Source organism: Corylus avellana, chromosome 4, assembly GCF_965113065.1.
Source record: "Corylus avellana chromosome 4, dhCorAvel1.hap1.2, whole genome shotgun sequence".
NCBI lineage: Eukaryota > Viridiplantae > Streptophyta > Magnoliopsida > Fagales > Betulaceae > Corylus > Corylus avellana.
The window spans coordinates 26,099,448-26,121,872 of NC_142493.1; the positions used below are offsets into that span (position 1 = coordinate 26,099,448).

At 35.5% G+C, this 22,425-nt stretch overlaps 2 protein-coding genes across 2 annotated transcripts; both read left to right on the forward strand.

Moving 5' to 3' along the window:
* The first annotated feature begins 1,372 nt into the window (after window positions 1-1,372).
* On the forward strand, window positions 1,373-5,075 carry LOC132178850 (protein NRT1/ PTR FAMILY 5.2). Its single transcript, XM_059591418.2, has 4 exons — window positions 1,373-1,521; window positions 2,503-2,720; window positions 3,366-3,931; window positions 4,030-5,075. The coding sequence occupies exons 1-4, from the start codon at window positions 1,401-1,403 to the stop codon at window positions 4,925-4,927; spliced, it is 1,803 nt and encodes a 600-aa protein (XP_059447401.1). The 5' UTR covers window positions 1,373-1,400; the 3' UTR covers window positions 4,928-5,075.
* Window positions 5,076-7,344: 2,269 nt separating this feature from the next.
* Window positions 7,345-10,673, forward strand: LOC132179393 (protein NRT1/ PTR FAMILY 5.2-like). Its single transcript, XM_059592117.2, has 4 exons — window positions 7,345-7,494; window positions 8,288-8,505; window positions 9,121-9,686; window positions 9,776-10,673. Exons 1-4 carry the CDS (start codon window positions 7,374-7,376, stop codon window positions 10,662-10,664), a joined length of 1,794 nt encoding a protein of 597 aa, XP_059448100.2. The 5' UTR covers window positions 7,345-7,373; the 3' UTR covers window positions 10,665-10,673.
* Window positions 10,674-22,425: the final 11,752 nt, after the last annotated feature.

A 22,425-nucleotide genomic window follows, 5' to 3' on the forward strand; every position in this document is an offset into this window, starting at 1 on the left:
TGGGTTTCTAATTCATTTTGCCCTTATCGATCAATCAGTTACTTTTGGGTGACCGATCAATTACTTTTCTTTGAACTCTAAATTAAAGTGTAAGTTCACTTTGGTGAACAGTTGATCACTTTGTCAAATCAATCGCTCACTCATGTCCGCCGATAGATTGGTTCGAGCCAAAATTTTCTCTAGGTGTTTTCTGGGCCTATTTTTCTAATTTTAAGTCATGCTTTATTATTTATAAATCTCTAAGACTTCATTAAGAAGGCCGATTACATAAAATCTATTAAATATGCTTCCTTCAAAAGGTTTTAAGGGCAATCGCTATATCTCCCCTTTCCCCCTTCCCCGCATTGAGCAGAGGAAGATGTTTGGTCGTCATGTTTATTGGATAATTTTCTGTTACAATTTCTTTTGACTTAATTTGCAATGGTGCTTTGAGATATAATCCTCGAAATAAAGTGATACCTAACACCAATAAGTTTACTTTTTCATGATATATATTAGATATTCGACCACATGATCTATAGCACTATCACTATTGCAACATCATAGAACAGAAATACACACCCTATTAATAAACCCAAGACCCACTTAGACTTAATCAAGAAGATCCAATACTTAATCGAATAAAAGACCCACTAATTATTACTAAAGTCCAAAGGAAGGCTTGTTGCAAGCCCCTGACCACCATGGCTCGAGAGATCGGACCTACTAACAACCAATCTTTCCCTTTTACAAGTTTTGGAGAAGACACAGTCCAGACGTGCAAATACTAGGTCATTTCGGATGCAACACAATACATAACATTATTTTAAGGAATATCTCTATGATATTCATTATTCCTAAGAACTTGTTGATCTCTTATCGTGGCATCAAAGAGTAGTGAGATAAGAACACAGTCACGTACACTCAAAGTTGGTCAAAGCTAACCATATACGAAAAAGGCTATATGCTATGCTATGCAGCTATGGTATGGGGTATGGGGTATGGGGTATGGTGCATGATGCTATATATATACACCTCCTAAGAATTCAACCAATATATATCACATCAAATCTCCACGATCACGTTGCACAAACAAATTCTCTCCTCCATATCGTTGTGGATAACTTGATGTAACTCTCAATTTTGAAAGCAACGGGCAAATTATCTTTTGAAGAAATTAATTCCAGTACTTACAAATTTGAAGTATGGTAATGGCAAATATCTTTTAGTCCCAAGAAAAGGTCCAAAAAAAAAAAAAAAAAATTTAAAGAAAAAGTTGTGAGGGTATATCCGTCACATGCAGTTGGCCCAGGCCCACCATGTAGAAGAAGTTTTATATATAAAAAGTAGTGGAGCAAAGTTGTGGAAGTGAGGAAAAAGGTGGAAGTGGTGGTCACTGTAGAAAGTCTGTAAGCAAAAGTATGGCTGTGGAAGATCAAGAAGCTCTTGATGAATACACGCAGGATGGGACAGTGGATCTAAAAGGCAACCCGGCCCGTAGATCCAAGCGTGGTGGATGGACTGCTTGCTCCTTTATTGTTGGTAATCTCTCTATCTCTCAAATCTATCACAACCCACATTTCATATATATATATATATATCCCTCTCTGGCTCTTAGGATACACGTACGTGTTAGGCTTCTTTTTGCATACTAATTTGCTCCAATGTTTGAGGAAAATATCACTTTGGGTGGTGTAAATTTTTGTTGCAAAAAGCAGCTTAACTTCTTAAATAAGTTGAAATTCAGGGCTGTAGTTGTGCATGGAAGCAGTTTTGTTAGTGAATATGAGGCAATCTGGAAGCTAGTGATAAATGTCTGATCCATCATTATTCTCTTCACGCACGAGTTGTTGCAAATTCAATGAACGAAAGGAGGTTAATTTTTTGCCCATGTGGTCGTTGGCTCATGCCCATCATCATTTTCTTCTTCTTTTTATTTTTTATTTTTTAAACCAAAAAAAAAAAAAAAAATGGTCTTGTCTGAGACAGACAGTAATTCTAACAGTCACTCGTCTGTAATCATGCAAACTCACACCGCGTAAACTATTTGCATCGACTCGCTTTCCCCACACCCAATAAAATAACCTGTAAATTAAACAAACTATTTTTTAAGATGATTCTCTGATATTTGTAAGCGTAAAAGAAGATTTTTTTTTTTTTTTTCTACGGGTTTGCGTTTTCTTTTCCATTATGCTTTGACCTAAAATTTTTGGATAATGTTAGATATTTCAACAATTTTATTATTATTATTATTTTTTTTGAATAATGGTCCATTCAATAAATAAATAGGTTTATATTATTTTTTTTTTCTTAAATGCACGTGAGGCCCAGATGGAAAGAGAATTTGAAAAAAAAAAATTTGGAAATTTTATGCTTTAATTTGTGGACCTCACGTTGCAAATTGGTGGTTAAAAAAAATCCCCATCAACTTACTCTTTTATGATCTTGTCGCTTATGGTGAATATCTGACGGCCGCAGATATTGATGACCATTTTTTCCCATTATTTGTTTTGACTTGTGCAGTCTACGAGATCTTTGAACGTATGGCGTATTATGGAATATCTTCCAATCTTGTTGTGTATCTAACAAAGAAGCTCCACCAGGGCACTGTCACCTCTGCCAACAACGTCACCAATTGGCTCGGAACTATCTGGGTCACTCCAATCTTGGGTGCTTATGTTGCTGATGCTCATCTCGGCCGTTACTGGACGTTCGTCATTGCCTCCATCATTTATATCTCCGTACGTCTCAATCTAAATAGTAAATATCATCGTCTCCACACTTTCTTTGAAAGAATCTTCACTGTTCAGTTTATGTGCATGCACGCCATGTCTTTTTTATTGTATAATTATATTTATGAATTGATGTGGCAATGTTCATTGTAATTATAAATATTCAACTCCTATTTTATTAGGTTAATTCTAATTAATGCTGAATTAGCCAATTTAAAGTAATATATAGTAGATGATAGGTTTTTTAGTTAATAGCTAGAAGAAAAGTTTGAAATCTTAGGCCCTAAGGAATGTGCATGACAAAGGGGTTTTATTATTGAAGTCATATATAAATTAAACTATATTAATAATAGATGAATGATTCTGTTCCTTCTGGTGTTTTCCTGATCCTACGAGAATATTATTTTTTCACCTTTTGTTTGTTTTTTTATTTTTTTCTTTTATTGTAAGTTTTTTTTTTTTGCATTTTTTAGAAAACAATATCAACGTAGAATCAAAAGAACATTAAGAGAACAGCAGAAGAATTGTAGCATTTCTCTTAATAATAAGGGAGTGGCATAGATATTACAAGATGTAAAGGTGCTGATTATAAAAAAGAATTGTAAAGATATATATTGCGGTTAATCTGGCATCTTCAACTATATATATTGGCAGGGAATGTCACTTCTAACGTTGGCCGTCTCACTCCCTGGCTTAAAACCGCCTAGCTGTTCAGACACCAATATCGAAAACTGTAAGAAGGCTTCGACATTACAGCTAGCTGTGTTTTTTGGTGCACTCTATACCTTAGCTGTCGGAACAGGCGGAACCAAGCCGAACATCTCCACCATTGGTGCCGACCAATTTGACGATTTCCACCCCAAGGAGAAGTCTCACAAGTTGTCCTTCTTCAATTGGTGGATGTTCAGCATCTTCTTCGGGACACTCTTTGCCAACACAGTACTTGTTTGGATACAAGACAATGTAGGATGGACTTTAGGATATGCTCTTCCCACTCTTGGACTTGCAATATCCATTTCCATCTTCTTGGCAGGCACACCCTTCTATAGACACAAAGTGCTCGCAGGCAGCCCCTTCACGAGGATGGCAAAGGTCATTGTGGCTGCTATAAGGAAATGGAGGGTGCCTATCCCTAATAATCCCAAAGAGCTCTATGAGCTTGACTTGGAAGAGTACGCAAAGAAAGGAAAGTTCAGAATTGATTCCACACCCACCTTGAGGTATAAATGTTTATATTTGCTGAAAATATACTTGTTTCAATTACAAGTATAAAGGCATTTTTGTCCTAAGTTTACTTAATGTTGTTGCATGGAATTAGGTTCCTCAGCAAAGCGGCTGTGAAAACTGGTGCAACTAATCCATGGATGCTTTGCTCAGTCACGCAAGTAGAAGAGACAAAACAAATGTTACGAATGATCCCAATCTTGGTTGCCACGTTCGTACCGAGCACAACGGGCGCCCAGATCAATACCCTTTTCGTTAAGCAAGGGACCACTCTTGATAGAGGCATTGGCAGCTTCAAAATCCCCCCAGCAAGTTTTGGTGCATTTGTAACCATATCCATGCTTGTCTCCGTTGTGCTCTACGATCGGTTTTTTGTCAAGATTATGCAAAGGTGGACTAAGAACCCTAGAGGCATCACTCTCCTCCAAAGAATGGGAGTAGGTCTTTTTATCCACATTATAATTATGATAATTGCATCCCTAACCGAGAGTTATAGACTTAGTGTGGCCAAGAAACATGGGTTGGTTGAAAATGGAGGACAAGTTCCTTTAACCATATTTGTTTTACTTCCACAATTCGTGCTTATGGGAACCGCTGATGCATTTTTAGAGGTAGCCAAGATTGAGTTCTTCTATGACCAGGCGCCAGAAAACATGAAAAGTCTTGGGACTTCCTATTCCATGACCACTCTAGGAGTTGGAAACTTTCTGAGTAGTTTCCTTCTTTCAACAGTTTCTCACATAACCAAGGAGCATGCTCACCGCGGATGGATTCTAAACAACCTCAATGCTTCCCATCTTGATTATTATTATGCATTTTTCGCCATACTAACCTTTTTGAACTTCATCTTCTTCTTGATTGTGATTAAGTTTTATGTGTATAAGGCTGAAATTTCGGATTCAATAAAAGTGCTTACAGAAGAATTGAATGGGATGAGTATCAAGGTATCTGACCAAGAGGACTCCAGAAGGCTGACTGATGGGAAAGAGTAAAGGCCATAATTAATATTCAACTTTGTATCTTTGATTTTGCTTTTCCCTCAGTCTGGTGAATGTAATGTTTCTACTTTTTTTAATAGAAAAAGAATGCGACTTGTGCGAATGTCCACAAGTTTGTCTAAAAAAGGTAGCTCAATCGGCTAGAAACTACGCCTTATGAAACAATGGTCATTAGTTCGAATCTCCTCTCTCTCCTCTTATGTGGACATGTTAAAAAAAAAAAAACACTTAACTAACCAATGGTCTTGTAGCTTTTGTAATACTTGTGCCTTCGGACAACCCCAAATCTAGTTGCAGTTCATGTTTTGGCGTCTACCAAGCTTTTCCTCCAAGGTACGTCTCTCACAGAACAGAAATACACCCCCTATTAATAAACCCAAGACCCACTTAGACTTAGAGTATGTTTGGGTCTGCAAAGCGCTTTTAAGGCAAGAGAAGTCCGTTTAAGAAAAAATAATCGTTTGGGTCAAATATTGTCAAAGCGCTTTTGAGGTTTCAAACGCTCAAAACCACGTTTGAGCCAAAGCTGAAAAATAAGGCTTCCCCTCAAACGGACTTCTCGAAGAAAGGCGCGCCGCAGTTTTCATGTAATGAAATATATGAACAAACAGAAATACATACCAATTTCAATAAATGACAACCATACTCATACATAAACATCTCATCCCAAGCGGTTGGATCTGCTCCAAAGCGAGGGAGATCCAAGTTGAGGTTCTTGCTTGGTATGTAAAATCTGGGTTTGAGGGCCTTTCATATAGAGATCTGAAGTTTTCAAGATGTAAGAGAGAGACCTCAGAAAAGAGAATTAAAAAAAATAGAGAAAAAAATATAGCCGAAGATGGCATGTTAGGGAGACTTGTAGAAAAGAGGCTTAAAGAAAAAAATAGAGAGAAAAATGCAACCGAAAATGGCATGTGAGAAAGACCTGCAGATGGCGTGTGAAGGGGAAAAATATAGACGAAGATGGCATATAAGGGGGTGTTTCCCCACTGCAACAGGTGTGCTGTTACCTACAGGAGCATGTTCAGGCTTGCACATGCCATGTGCAGTGTGCAGCAAGCGTGAATAGATTTATTTAATTATTTTATTTATTTATTTACTTCTTTTCTTTTTTTTTTTGTATTTTTTATGTTTATATCAAGGAGCATCACGTGGGTTCTACCAAAGCTTACACCCTACAACAAAGACAAATACCCACAATCTCTCCTCCCAATGGAACAAAGACAAAGACCCAATACTTAATAGAATAAAAGACCCACTAATTATTACTAAAGTCCAAAGGAAGGCTTGTTGCAAGCCCCTGACCACCATGGCTCGAGAGATCGAACGCTACAAAAAAAAAATGCAGAATTAGTGGCGTGTCTACAGTGTACTAATTTTTCACACGTCATATAGTGACATGGCAATTTCTCACACATTACTAAAGAATTTTGTAACGTGTCAACAATTAGCACGTTACTAATTCGAAATTAGAAAGCAAAAAGAAAAAAAATTGAAATTAAATTAATTTGTGACGTGTCGTTTTTAACACGTCATCATGTCGAGACATCTCAAGTTTGGCATGTTAAAAAAAGGTGATGCGTCAAAGTCGCACGTTATAAGGTCCCTTCTCCTAGCTCCTCACTCAGGTAACAGTACCATTCATTCTCTATCCTCTAAAGTGCTTATTTTGAGAGAAGAAGCTCTTCTCTCCTCATTTCTCCCTTCCCATATAAAATGATTGATTTTGGCGTCGGAGTGCTTACAGTCAAAGGACCTATAGCCTACTAACAACTCATCTTTCTCTTTTACAAGTTTTGGAGAAGAGTCAGTCCAGACGTGCGAGTACTAGGCCATTTCGGATGCAACACAATACATAACATTATTTTAAGGAATATCTTTAAGATATTCATAATTATTCCTAAGAACTTGTTGATCTCTTATCGTGGCATCAAAGAATGAGATAAGAACAGTCACACTCAAAGTTGGTCAAAGCTAACCATATACGAAAAAGGTTATATGCTATGCTATGCAGCTATGGTATGGGGTATGGGGTATGGGGTATGGTGCATGATGCTATATGCACCTACTACGAATTCAACCCATATCACATCAAATCTCTTTGCACAAACAAATTTTCTCCTCCATATCGTTGCGGATAACTTGATCTAATTACTCTCAATTTTGAAAGCAATGGGCAAATTATCTTTTGAAGAAATTAATTCCAGTACTTACAAATTTGGAGTATGGTAATGGCAAATATCTTTTAAGAACAAGAAAAGGTCAAAAAAAAAAAAAAAAGATTTAAAGAAAAAGTTGTGAGGGTATGTCCGTCACATGCAGTTGGCCCAGGCCCACGATGTAGAAGAACTTTTATATATAAGAAGTAGTGGAGCAAAGTTGTGGAAGTGAGGAAAAAGGTGGAAGGGGTGGTCACTGTAGAAAGTCTGTAAGCAGAAGTATGGCTGTGGAAGATCAAGAAGCTCTTGATGAATACACGCAGGATGGGACAGTGGATCTCAAAGGCAACCCGGCCCGTAGATCCAAGCGAGGTGGATGGACTGCTTGCTCCTTTATTGTTGGTAATCTCTCTCCATCTCTCAAATCTATCACAACCCATTTCATATATATATATATATGATATATCCCTCTCTGCCTCTTAGGATACACGTGCTAGGCTTCTTTTTGCATACGAATTTGCTCCAATATTTGAGGAAAAGAGCAGCCTAGATAAGTTTAAATTCATAGCTCATAGCTGTTGTTGTGCATGGAAGCTGTTTTGTTATAGTGAATATGAGGCAATCTGGAATTAAGTGATAAATGTCTGATCCATCATTATTCTCTTCACGAGTTGTTGCAAATTATAGAGGAAAACATTTGTTGCAAATTCAATAAAAGAAAGGAGGTTAATTTTTTTTTCCTTTACTGTCTGATCCATCATTATTCTCTTCTTCTTTTTATGGTTTTTTTTTTTGTCTGAGACAGACAGTAATTCTGATAGTCACTCGTCTGTAATTATGCAAACTCACACCGCGTATACTATTTGCATTGACTCGCTATTCCCACACCCAATAAAAGAAACTGTAAATTAAAAAAATATATATTTTTTTAAGATGATTCTCTGATCAATATAAGAGTAAAAGAAGGGTTTTTTTTTTCCTACGGGTTTGCGTTTTCTTTTCCATTATGCTTTGATTTGATCTCTGTTAGAGAATATATCTTTTGTCGTTCTCACGTTGGAAATTGATGGTTAAAAGAATTAAACATCCCCATCGATCAGCTTGCTCTTTTATTTTTTGTCGCTTATGAGGAATATCGGACGGCCGCAGATATTGGTGACCATTTTTCCAATTATATTTCTTTTGACTTGTGCAGTCTACGAGATCTTTGAACGTATGGCGTATTATGGAATATCTTCCAATCTGATTGTGTATTTAACAAAGAAGCTCCACCAGGGCACTGTCACCTCGGCCAACAACGTCACCAATTGGGTCGGAACTATTTGGCTCACTCCAATCTTGGGTGCTTATGTTGCTGATGCTCATCTCGGCCGTTACTGGACCTTCGTTATTGCCTCCATCATTTATATCTCCGTACGTCTCAATCACAATATCATCTCCACCCTTTCTTTGAAAGAATCTTCACTGTTCAGTTTATGTGCATGCCATGCCTTATTTCTTGTATAATTATTATCCAATCATTATATATATATGAACGTTCATCATCAAGTAATTATAAATATGTAACTCCCATTTTATTAGGTTAATTCTAATTAATGCTGAATTAGCTAATTTAAAGTAATAGTAGATGATGGGTTTTTTAATTAATAGCCAGAAAAAAAGTTTGAATGTGCATGACAATGGGGTTTTATTATTGAAGTCATATATAAATTAAGCTATATTAATAATAGATTAATGCTACGGTTCTTTCTGGTCCTAAGTGGTTTTATTATTTTTTGCCTTTTTTTTTTTTTATTAGTTTCTTCTTTATAGGGACCGGTAGCTAGGGTAAATTTTTTTTTTTTTTTTTTCTGCTTTTTTTAGAAAACAATATCAAGTTAACGTACACCAGAAGATCGAAAATGTAACATTTCTTTTAATAACAAGGGGGTGCCACGGATATTATCAGATGTAAAGGTGCTGATTATAAAAAAGAATTGTAAAGATTTTTGTGGCTAAACTGGCATCTTCAACTATATATATTGGCAGGGAATGTCACTTCTAACGTTGGCCGTCTCACTCCCGACCTTAAAACCACCTAGCTGCTTAGAGACAGATATCGAGAACTGTAAGAAGGCTTCGACATTACAGCTAGCAGTGTTTTATGGTGCACTCTATACCTTAGCCGTCGGAACTGGTGGAACCAAGCCGAACATCTCCACCATCGGAGCAGACCAATTTGATGATTTCAACCCCAAGGAGAAGGCTCACAAGCTGTCCTTCTTCAATTGGTGGTTTTCCAGCATCTTCTTCGGGACACTCTTTGCCAATACGGTTCTTGTTTGGATACAAGACAATGTAGGATGGACTTTAGGATATGCGCTTCCCACTCTTGGACTTGCAATATCCATTTCCATCTTCTTGGCCGGCACACCCTTCTATAGACACAAAGTGCTCGCAGGCAGCCCCTTCACGAGGATGGCAAAGGTCATTGTGGCTGCTATAAGGAAATGGATGGTGCGTATTCCTAATGATCCCAAAGAGCTATATGAGCTTGACTTGGAAGAGTATGCTAAGAAAGGAAAGTTCAGGATTGATTCCACACCCACCTTGAGGTATATATGTTTATATTTGCTCAAAATATACTTAATTGTTTCAAGGCATTTTTGTCCTAAGTTTACTTAATATTGTTGCATGGAATTAGGTTCCTCAGCAAAGCGGCTGTGAAAACTGGTGCAACTAATCCATGGATGCTTTGCTCAGTTACGCAAGTAGAAGAGACAAAACAAATGTTAAGAATGATCCCAATCTGGGTTGCCACGTTCGTACCGAGCACAACGGCCGCCCAGATCAATACCCTTTTCGTCAAGCAAGGGACCACTCTTGATAGAGGCATTGGCAGCTTCAAAATCCCCCCAGCAAGTTTTGGTGCATTTGTAACCATATCCATGCTTGTCTCCGTTGTGCTCTACGATCGGTTTTTTGTCAAGATTATGCAAAGGTGGACTAAGAACCCTAGAGGCATCACTCTCCTTCAAAGAATGGGAATTGGTCTTTTTATCCACATTATAATTATGATAATTGCATCCCTAACCGAGAGTTATAGACTTAGTGTGGCCAAGAAACATGGGTTGGTTGAAAATGGAGGACAGGTTCCTCTAACCATATTTGTTTTGCTTCCCCAGTTCGTGCTTATGGGAACCTCAGAAGCATTTTTAGAGGTTGCCAAGATTGAGTTCTTCTATGACCAGGCGCCAGAAAACATGAAAAGTCTTGGGACTTCCTATTCCATGACCACTTTTGGAGTTGGAAACTTTCTGAGTAGTTTCCTGCTTTCAACAGTGTCTCACATAACCAAGGAGCATGCTCACCGCGGATGGATTCTAAACAACCTGAATGCTTCCCATCTTGATTATTATTATGCATTTTTGGCAATACTAACATTTTTGAACTTCATCTTCTTCTTGGTTGTGATTAAGTTTTATGTGTATAAGGCTGAAATTTCGGATTCAATCGAAGTGCTTACAGAAGAATTGAATGGGATGCGTATCAAGGTATCTGACCAAGAGGAATCCAGAAGGCTAGCTGACTGATGGGAAAGAGTAAAGGCCATAATATTCAACTTTGTATTTTTTATTTTGATTTACCCTCCCTCAGTCAGGTGAATGTTAAGTTTTTCTTAAAACTTAACTAACCAATGGTCTTGTAGCTTTTGTAATACTTGTGCCTTCGGACAACCCCAAATCTAGTTGGGGTTCATGTTTTGGTGTCTACCAAGCTTTTCCTACAAGGTACGTCCCTCATCAGAAACCATGCATGGTGCAACTTCTCTTCGGCGGCTTCGATCCAACCTCATCAGAAACCATGTAGTAAATTTTCTCTCTCACTCAGACTATATATAGACATAGACAATCTTGTTGATCCATGTAAATTCATGGCTTTTTTTATTTTTTATTTTTTATTTTTATTAAGTGTGTTTGCATAATAAGCTCAAAGAGAATCGACTAAAAGACGAGTAAAGAATGGAAATTGAACTTAATTGGTGCTGTTAAGCAAAAGACGATGAAAATAGTTCAAAAGAAGATTGTCCAAAATATAATGAAAAAATATATTCCTTAAACATATGAATATATAGTACACTCCAAATTTTTAATACGATCATTAATTAAACTTAGTTTTCAACAACTAAAAACTATTTGTTACCAGTACAAAACATATATATATATATATGCTCAAATCATGCATCTCCTAGGTTGAAGGAATTCAACAAATGTGAAAAAAGCATACACATTTCCTAAAACCCCAGTGATGGCCCTTACACTATCCAAACAAGGCTTTCTCGAATGTCTGACATTGATGATTACAACGCGATAACCAATTATTAATGCAAATCCCAGGGAACGTTTTACTATCTCGCTTACAGAGCACCTCAAAGTCTTCTATTGATGCTAACAAATGAACAAATTATAAAATTGTTAGATATTGAATATATATAAATGCTAATTTAACAATATAATTAGCAGCGGAAATTTAATATATATATGTATATGTACCTCCAGCCATTGCTTTGCTCAAGCAGCTTGAAGAACGACTCCACAGCAATCAAACTAAAAACAATTTTATTGAGAGGTTCTTCTGACCTATGCCTACCAGTGAGTGCCAATTGATGGAATACACAGGCCTTATTTATAGGTAGGTCAGGGGACCCTCAATTAGAGCTGTTACCTTAATTATTCCTCCCATCAAGGAATAAAAAATCAATCAATACAGCTAATTGATTCCACAAACATTAAATCATTAATTAAATCAAATACTTGTTCCACAAGAATTAAATCAGTGATTTAATTCAGAATATTTGATTGAAATCAAATACTTGTTCCACAAGAATTAAATCAGTCATTTAATTCATAATATTTGATTTACATAATAAGCTTCAAATTGAAATAGAATATTGAACACCGTAATTTTATAATTACAATAATATATGTGACATAAGGGACATACTTAAATGGAATTTCTTACATTCTCCCACTTGGCCCTTATGACACATAAATTCCTTATGGTGTTCAGTTCTATGATTTGGCCAATACTTTATCTATTCCAACCATTCATGGAATCCTCCCACTCATTCAAGGAATACCACACACGAATCATGGCGGTAAAGCTTTTATGTAATAAGCCGTCCCTTCCATGTATCACGATGTGCAATATCTCCTTAAATGAGTACTTTATGAATGAACTTCCTATAAGTCATTCGGGTCCAACTTTAATTTTATCCCCACGGATAAGAATATTATATGTGTGCACAAAAAAAAAAAAATCTTTATAACATAACCTTTATGTCTATAGACCAATTAAAGAGAAACTAAGCACAAATAAATTAATGAATCTCATATATTCCACATGACTTTATACTTTCTTTCACCTGTAAACCTTTAGTCATGGGATCCGTAATCATTAATTCAACACTTATATGCTTAATAGACACTTATTGTCACTTAATGTTCTCTTTCATAGTGATACCTTATGTCGATATGCATACTTCTGCTTCTACTCAGTTTATTCTTAGAAAAATAACTGTAGTAGAATTAACTCAGAAGATCTTTATGGGTCTAACTATAAAATCGACAAGTTTGAGACCTTAACAAAAATGTCTCAACCATAATGCCTGTGTAATTAATTCACAGCATGTAATGACTTTTGCTTTCATGGTAGATGTAGCAACTGTAGTTTGCTTACTGCATCTTCAGTACATATATACTGAAGTTGATTATCTACTATCTACAGATTTAGCAAAAATCAAACCTGAATAAACACCACCAAATGGTAAGTGTATCTGTAGTTCTTGGTTCATTGCATATTCCACAATACTATATTGACCCAATAGTCCAACTGCTATTTCAATGCCAGGTCTAATGTAGACCTGTGCATACACATGGAATATCTGCCTTTGTTCCAATACATTTTGGGACATTATCCCCCTTAATAATAGGTGCTACTGAAGATTCATAGTTCTTCATTCTGAATCTCTCCCAAAAACTTTAGTGAGATGAACTTTATGTAGCAAACCTAAATTAATGCTTGCAAGCAAAATATTATCTATATACAGGACTAAAAGAAATGTAACTTTACTCCCACTGACCTTAAGGTATATTCAATGATTAACAAGGTTCTCAATAAACCCATGTGAGGTAATAACCTTGTAAAAATTTTGTATGCCATTGATGAGAGACATATCTTAGTCTATTAATAGATATCCTTAATTTGCAAGCTTTCTGACTGTTATTAATAAAACCCCTTAAGTTGTCTTATGTACACCTCCTCCTTAAGATCCTTATTCAGGAAAATTGTTTTTCACATCCTTTTGATATAGCTCTAAAACAAAATGAGCTACTCATACCATGATAATCAATGCTTTCCTTTTGAGTAAGATCATTGGCTACAAGTCTAACTTTATATCGTTCAACATTACCCGGAAGCATCCTTTTAGGTTTTATAAACCCATTTGCAGCCTATGGCTACAACTCCCTTTGGTAAGTCAACAAGATTCAGACTTGAATTTTAGCCAAAGATTTCATCTCCTCCTTCATGGCATTGAAACACAATGTGAAGTTATCTCCACCCAAAAAGATGTGAAAACAAATTTTGGATCGTCCTTAGGTCCGACATAAAAATCGACTCCTAGAAGTATACAACATAATCACTAGAGATTGTTGGTCGCCTTATTCTAGAGAATCATCTTAATCCTACTTCATTTACTTTTGACAAAGTCTGAGTAGGTTCATTCTGAACTTGTTCCTTATGAGTTGACTGTTCTGAAACCGATTGTGCTTGAAGATAATCAATTTGATTTTTCTTAAGCACAATCAAACACCCTTCATGTGAAGGGGCTTCAGTCAACTCTTGTGCTTCCTCTAATTTAATCCCTTAAGGATAAGCACTCCCATTAAGTTCAGCGTTCTCTAGAAATTTTTAATATTAGACTCAACAATTCTAGGACTAAATGAAGAACAGTAAAGCCTAAACCCCTTGGAGTTTACTATATAACCTATAAAATTCCGCTAGTTGTCCTTGAAGCTAATTACCTTAGGTGTGGATTATAAATCCTCACTATAGCAAGACAACCCCATATGTGTAAACAATTTGAACTTGGTTCCATTCATTCCTTTATTTAGGTGTCTTATGTACAACTATGAATGGAATCGAGTTAAATGTATACACAGCGGTTTTCAAGGCTTCACTCCATTAGGAGAATAGAACATTACCTTTCATGTCCCATTTTCGTGTACCTACCATAATTCTATCTGCCTCTATCAGATCTTACGATCTTGATTTTATTTTGTTTTTGTTTCTCTACTTCTACCTTATAGGTACTGGAAGCATTAATGCCCAAACCTTATGATTTAGAAGATAGAGATACATAAACCTTATATGGTTATTACCGGAAGAGATAGGATATCTCTAACCATTGAGGCAAGAAGTATGGAAAAGGTTACACTTGTACATGATCTCAAGAATTTAAAAAATCCTTTTGTTGGCACCTTTATTGGTATAGTTGGTCTGCTTTTCCTTAATGCAATCCACATAAATACCAAAGGTAATAAATTTCAAGAGTCATAAAAACTCTATCATTTATCGACCTTTTATTCTTTATAGAGATATATTCCAATCTCCAATGCCATAACATAGAGGATTTTCTCATTCATAAGACTCTGTTTTATGTCAACATTTATATGCAGGGATTAATTTTCCAAAAATTGGGATCTAGATCAATTTTAAATAGACCATTAATATTCCACCCAAAAAATTTTAACAATATTCAAATTTGATTTTAACAAACTAAAATAGAAATTAAATTTCTAAAAGAATTGTGGAATATATAAAAACATTATTAAGGTCAAAATGACATAACTGAATTTTTAAAATTAATCTATGGATCCCAACAACCTCCAATTGTAAATAAGTATTATTTAGAAAACCCTGCATTATGTTGACAACGTGGACCGCTAAACCAAATTCAATCCATATAGTCCTTAGGAGAGTCAATAAAAGAGATTCATGACACACTAGGTGTATGAGATTACCTTTATTTCAAGTCATTTATGATACTTTATGCAATCATTCTTTATATGCCCATAATTTTCCTTAGTGTAAGAAAACAAGTATCATAATTGCCATAACACTTTGTTGGCACCTTGTTCTCATTTATCAACTATTGGACATGATTGCCTATAAAGGTCTTTCCCTTAACATGAATAACCTTTATGGATTCTCATGTCTTAATCTCTCATCTTCTTGAACACACATGATCAGAAATTCCTTAATTGATCAATTATCCTTATGTGTGCCACAAGATATTTGAAAAAAATATCATATTTAGATGAGAGAATAAAATTGACCATAATGACTCAAAAAACTCAACCTTTAGGGACTTTGTAATGAGCTGTTATGTCCTTCATTTCCATAATGTGCTCAAGCACATTTTGAAACTATAAAAGGTTTTACTTTAAAGCTTTTCTATTAGGGTGCAGGCCAAAGCCTTATTGGAACTCACTAAATGTTCCTCAATGACCTTTCTTTGGCCCTAAAACACTAAGGAATAAAACCCTAATGCTTTCCTTGATATGAGATTTCATGAACGTTGAAACTTAAGCGATTTAAATCACTACAATCGTTCATGTTTAATAATCTCATGTGGGGTACTTGATTCCGTGGGAGAAGGTGATTGGTCCACACGAAACGCCAATTCAGTCTCCAAACACCCCAAAGTGAAAAGCACATTTTTCTTTTCAGTCAGAAAAAATTACCACTAGGAATTATTGGAACATAAAATACTAATAATTAAAGTAGTAGGAATACATCCAGTAACCAAGAAAAATTATATACTTTAATGCTATGAAATAACCTTATTTAAATTAACCAATGTTAATTTAATAGTAAATTTCAACCTACCTGTGGGCAAAGGTGCATCACGCATGAAATTTACTCTTTATTAATAAGACTAATAAATTTAGCATTAATAAATAAAATTTTCCGTACCTGTGGGCCTAAGAGAAATTTTATTTTCAATGTTAAATTTACTATCTTATTCTAATTAACTCATAAAAATAAAAACGTCCCTGTGGGGATTGGCAAATTAAATTTATGAATTAATTACAACACGATGTTAATTTTCTTTATGAAGTTCATATATATAATCTTGATGCAATTATCATTATAAAATCGGGATGCTGTGGCTCTCCCAAAAATTATTATGACAATTACGACTTCATTAACATCGAATTTATTTAAATTAACCAATGCTAATTTAATAGTAAATTTCAACCTACCTGTGGGCAAAGGTTGCATCACGCATGAAATTTACTCTTTAATAGGACTAATAAATTTAACATTAATAAATAAAATTCTCCGTACCTGTGGGCCTAAGAGAAATTTTATTTTTAAAGTTAAATTTATTATCTTATTCTAATTAAATCATAAAAAATAATAACGTCCCTGTGGGGATTAGTAATTAAATTTATGAATTAATTACAACAGGATGTTAATTTTCCTTATGAAGTTCACATATATGATCTTGATGCAATTATCATTATAAAATCGGGATGCTGTGGCTCTCCCAAAATTATTATGATAATCATTACTTCATTAACATCCAATAACTGTATAGATGCCACAAATAAAGTTTTCAAGAATAAAAGACAAAACCATCATATTAGTGGGTAAATAGTATTTTTCCAAAGTACAACCGGATAATGTCCCAGATAAGTGAGGGGGCGCACAACGGCACACTTAAGTCCCAAGACTTACCTTGCCAGAGCTTTCCGATTGCAATTTTGGATAGTACCATAAACATTCACCAACACATGAGGCTTAGTTAATTATTCTCAGGTCCAGGCATCAAACAATTTATTTAAACAATATAAATAAAAGAATATATTTAATCTTAAGTCTATGCATTAAAGAAATAATAATTTCAATGCTAAACAATTTAAATGATAACATATATTAAATTGCAACATAAAAGCATATGAAAATGCATAGCCTAATGGTAGAATGTCTTAGGCCCTTTAACTTTGAGAGCCCATGTTCTAATCCCACCTGAGCCATTTTTTTTTTTTTTTTTTTTTTTTAACTGAATTGGGCTTGGGTTAAAATGAACCCATACCCAGTGGCCCAATAATACTTGACCCGGTTCCTTATGGGTCAGAAACCCTACCCAAATCCTTAACTCCCCAACCCGGAAATACCCCAAACCAAGCCGTCGCCCAGCTTTCTTCCCCATATGCCGCCTCTGTCGCCGCTCTTCCACATGCGCTGACCACGCGGGGCCGCCGCCCATAATGGCCATCTGAGATCGGCAACCACCAAAGTGGGTTGTCTCATCCAGCCAACGAGCAGCCGCCGCCGCCCTTTAACTCAAGCGCCGGCCACCAGACCACTTCCTTAATGCGCCGGCCACGCAGAGCCGCCGCTCAACGGCAAACGGCCACTGTCCCTGGCAAGGGGCCGCTGCACCCTTTATGCGGCCAAAACCGCTGCAAGTGGGGGGGGGGGGAAAGACCGGCGCTACAGCTGGGGAAAGCCGGTGCAGATCCGTGGTCTCAGCCTGGAGCGGCATCCTTACGAACGCCGGGCCCGAAATGTCTACCCACCGCTGCTTTCAGCCATAGGCGGTCCTCATCGGGCCGTCACTTACTTTATGCGGCGAAAACGCCGCTTGATGGCGGCTGGGCAGTGGGTCACGGACTGGGTTACCCATGGGTGTGGCGTGGGTTTCTGATCCTCCAGATTTTCCAAACACAAAAGGGAAAAATGGGTTTCGTACAGGGAGCATGGCAATATGGTAAAAAATAAGAGTAAACAGACCAGTGAGTGGTCGTGGCTTTCATTCAATTTCAATATACTTTATGCTCCTCGCCACAATTTTGTTTCAATAATCAATAAACAAAATAAAGTATTATTGAAACAAAAAATAAAATTTTTATAGCAGGCATATCTCAAAATTAAACTGAGCAAATATGGATTAGAGGTGGCTCTGATACCACATGTTAGATATTGAATATATATAAATGCTAATTTAACAATATAATTAGCAGCGGAAATTTAATATATATATGTATATGTACCTCCAGCCATTGCTTTGCTCAAGCAGCTTGAAGAACGACTCCACAGCAATCAAACTAAAAACAATTTTATTGAGAGGTTCTTCTGACCTATGCCTACCAGTGAGTGCCAATTGATGGAATACACAGGCCTTATTTATAGGTAGGTCAGGGGACCCTCAATTAGAGCTGTTACCTTAATTATTCCTCCCATCAAGGAATAAAAAATCAATCAATACAGCTAATTGATTCCACAAACATTAAATCATTAATTAAATCAAATACTTGTTCCACAAGAATTAAATCAGTGATTTAATTCAGAATATTTGATTGAAATCAAATACTTGTTCCACAAGAATTAAATCAGTCATTTAATTCATAATATTTGATTTACATAATAAGCTTCAAATTGGAATAGAATATTGAACACCGTAATTTTATAATTACAATAATATATGTGACATAAGGGACATACTTAAATGGAATTTCTTACAAAAATTATAAGGCAAAAATGAGAGATCAAAATTTAATTCAATAGAAAAATATACACAAAATCTTCGATCGGTAAAACTATAATATTGCATATACCAAATATAATTATATATAACAGCTAACTGCAACGATGTAATCTATTGGTTTTAAGGTAGATAATATTTGAGCTATGTAACCAAAACGAAATTATTGAATTACTTACCCATTATTGTGAAGAGAATGAAAATAAGGAAAATTGGAACTTGTGGAGACTTAAGAGTCGTCTTCATGTTTTCTTTTTCTTCACTTATGCCAAAATGAAATCGAATTTAAGACTTATAGTCCTAAAGCATTTGCTATATATATATAAGTACTTTTTCTCTATGCAACCCTCAAAAAAAGAGGGGGGAAAAAATGAGCTAGGTTCACAAGGGGCAAGATTAAAAATTTAAAATATATATTTTAAAAAATTGATTAAAGAATATAACTAAAAATTGTTTAAAAATATTATATATAGTTTCAATAAGATTCTAGCTTTGTCAATCTCTTCCATCTTCTAAAATATCTAATGTATCTTTCAAATTTCAATGTTCAGTGTAAAAAGTTTTGCTAAATAGCCTAAGCAGCTCTTCTTTTTTTTTTTTTTTTAATTACTTTTTTCTTCATCAACTACATCGCATTATCACTTTACCCCTATAAACTGATAACCCTACTGACCGATTCCATCAAACTACCATTTTGTACCCAAAACCCCATTTTGTCAATCAAAGGTGTTAACTCAGACGGTCAAAATAACAATGCGTTGTAGTTCATGGGGCAAAGTGACAATACGTTGTAGTTCATAGGAGGAAAGTGACGAGTTGACCTTCTGAGTTAACGTCTTTGACTGACGGAATGGGGGTTTTGAGCACAAAATGGTAGTTTGATGAGGTCGGTCAATAGGATTGTCAGTTCATGGGGATTAAGTGATGATGCGATGTAGTTGATGGAGAAAAAGGTAATTACCCAAAAAAAAAAAAAAAAAAAAAAAAAAAGAAAGCAGCTTAGACTATTTATAATAATCTATTCACATCTTAACATACGTCATGTATTAGCTCATATGCCACATCTCAGTCTTCTAGCAGCAGGTCCATTCAAAATTGACTTTTGCCACAAGTTAGGTAGCTAATTTGGTGTCCAAAATATTTTGGTATAATTTGGATTAACGTTAATTAGACAAAGCTTGTCTTAGATTTTTAAGTAGAACACAAATTGTTGCAAGAAATTCGAACTAAGGTTTTTACCGGTTCGAACTCACCAGTGAAAGAGGCTGTTTCAAGTAAGGCAGAACCGAGTATTCTAGCTAAGTGTCATCTCAAGTCAATGAATTGAGTATATTATTATTGATTAAAATTCATGTAACCCCCTCAAACTATCACCCAATTGACAATGTTTCCTCTAAACTTTCAATTGAAACAATGTCCTTGTTGTAAAATTTTAATATACTCGCAAGTGCACGAATCGTTTTACAATATAGTATTGTAAGTGCAAAGTTGAACCCACAGGGAATTGTGTTTTTGAAAACTAAATATATCTAAACCAATGAAATCTTAACCTTGTTATGAAAGATGGGTGATTTTTGAATTAAAAATAAAAAATGAAAAAGCATAAACTAAACAAGATGAAATTAATCAAATAATAAAGCACTAAAGTTGTGGAATCTGCACTCACAAAATCATAGCAGCAACATATTCTCATGTTTATCAATATATCCGAAGTTCTCACAATAAAAATCTTATGTATGTTAGTTATACTTTGCTTAAAAGAATTAATTCAATCATCCAATGTATCCATCCATTGCACAAATCATAAAAGATATCCAATTTGAATTAAATCATCCAATGTATCTATTAAACAAATTACAAATGATTCCCAATTTTAAACCAAATCATCAAATGTATCCGTATGACAAATCACAAAGGATATCCAATATTTTGACAAAAGAAAATCCAAGCAATCAATTAAATGAAACTATTTCAAATCATGGGAAAAACATGATTGAACTCGTATCCAAGAATCATCATATTAATTGAATTGAAGTAAAACTTTTTAAACATTAAAACATATAAAATCGGAAAATATTAAATTACATGAAAATATTGTTGCTATTCATCTATGAGGCTTCATTCTCAGCCTTAGTTGAGAAATTATGTAACACCCCGATCCCATATTGGGAAGATGAGAAGAAACCCACATAGAGTAGGTAGTTTATAGAGATAGTCACGGGTGCTAAGTCCCACATTGCCTAGTTACTAGGTGAAACTGGGCTTTATAATGAATTCTAGGGAAGCTCCAAATTGACTAGTCATTTTGGGGTAATAGCGCAGATGTGGCTAGTGCTTTTCCCTGGGTCGTTACAAGTGGTATCAGACCAACCTAGTAACGCCAGGTCATGTGGTATTGGAGCACTGCATGACGTGGACCTGACAAGGACGTCAGGAGTTTAAGTGGGGGAGTTTGTAACACCCCGATCCCATATTGGAAAGATGAGAAGAAACCCACATAGAGTGGGTGGTTTATAGAGATAGTCATGGATGCTAAGTCCCACATTACCTAGTTACTAGGTGAAACTGAGCTTTATAATGAATTCTAGGGAAGCTTCAAATTGACTAGTCCTTTTGGGGTAATAGCGCAGATGTGACTAGTGCTTTTCCTTGGGTCGTTACAAATTAGCTACACATAACTATGAAAATAAATCATACAAACAAGATGCTAAACATAAAGGGAAAAATTAAACTAACACGAGTGCTGGTATGCTTGATTGGCCATGGCTGAATGGGAGAGAAGCTCCCAATTTTTGGATGAATTGAATGGCTCCTCCTTTCTTCCTCCGTCTCCAGCCTCTTCAGCCTTTCCAGGCCCCACCCCCTGCCCACCTTTTTTTTTTCCTCTTTCTTTTCCTTTTTTAACCCTTTTCCAAGGGTTTTTGTTACTAAAAAGTTTTCTTATATAAAAATTAGGAAAAATTTACTTGTAAATTTTTCAATCTAAACCCCAAAATTTAAAAATTGGCAATGTACCCTCTTAATGTTTTAAAAATTTTCAATTTAAACCTTCTGTTACTAATTTTTGTCAAATTTGACGGAAATCTATGAAATTACGTAATTACCCTCAGGCTTTTTTTTTTTTTTTTAATTTCCGTCCAATTTAACGGAAATTAGTAACGAAAGGTTTAAATTGAAATTTTTTTAAACATTAGGGGGGTACATTGCCAATTTTTAAACTTTGAGGTTCAAATTAAAAAATATCTGAAACTTCAAGGAGTAAAGTAAATTTTCTCCTTTAAAATTTTCATGTGCCACTCTACAACTAAGAAATGAAGATGGAAATCTGACCTTCGCACGTACTCGATCCCCCTTTCCCCACTCTAAAATGCTTATGTTCAACAAAGCCTAAGGCTTGAAAACAAAATTAGTACAATGCTTTATGGACCCCAAAGTTCTTCAATTTTTTTTTTTTTTTTTTTTAATAATACATCGAATTGAATCTCTGTAAAGAAGGGCCATTTTAGACCAACTTCTACAAAATTATTGATACAAATTTTGAGTAGAATTCATTCTTGAAAACCGGCTTGCAAGGAAAGCGTGCCCAAAAACTTATATACACATGGTTAAGATTAGACTTAACCCATATGAGACACTAGAATCGTAACATACCACCACGCACCGCAGCCAACATCCACGACAGCTCACTCTATTAACACTCACCCAATGGTAGCCCTTTCTCTTTTGGCGACTTCACT

Excerpts from the sequence above, each read along its gene's own strand:
- LOC132179393 (XM_059592117.2), top strand. The coding sequence starts at position 7,374 with ATGGCTGTGGAAGATCAAGAAGCTCTTGATGAATACACGCAGGATGGG. Across the intron at positions 7,495-8,287 it reads TGCTTGCTCCTTTATTGTTG|TCTACGAGATCTTTGAACGT; the intron begins GTAATCTCTCTC and ends TGACTTGTGCAG. Across the intron at positions 9,687-9,775 it reads GATTCCACACCCACCTTGAG|GTTCCTCAGCAAAGCGGCTG; the intron begins GTATATATGTTT and ends GCATGGAATTAG.
- LOC132178850 (XM_059591418.2), top strand. The coding sequence starts at position 1,401 with ATGGCTGTGGAAGATCAAGAAGCTCTTGATGAATACACGCAGGATGGG. Across the intron at positions 1,522-2,502 it reads TGCTTGCTCCTTTATTGTTG|TCTACGAGATCTTTGAACGT; the intron begins GTAATCTCTCTA and ends TGACTTGTGCAG. Across the intron at positions 3,932-4,029 it reads GATTCCACACCCACCTTGAG|GTTCCTCAGCAAAGCGGCTG; the intron begins GTATAAATGTTT and ends GCATGGAATTAG.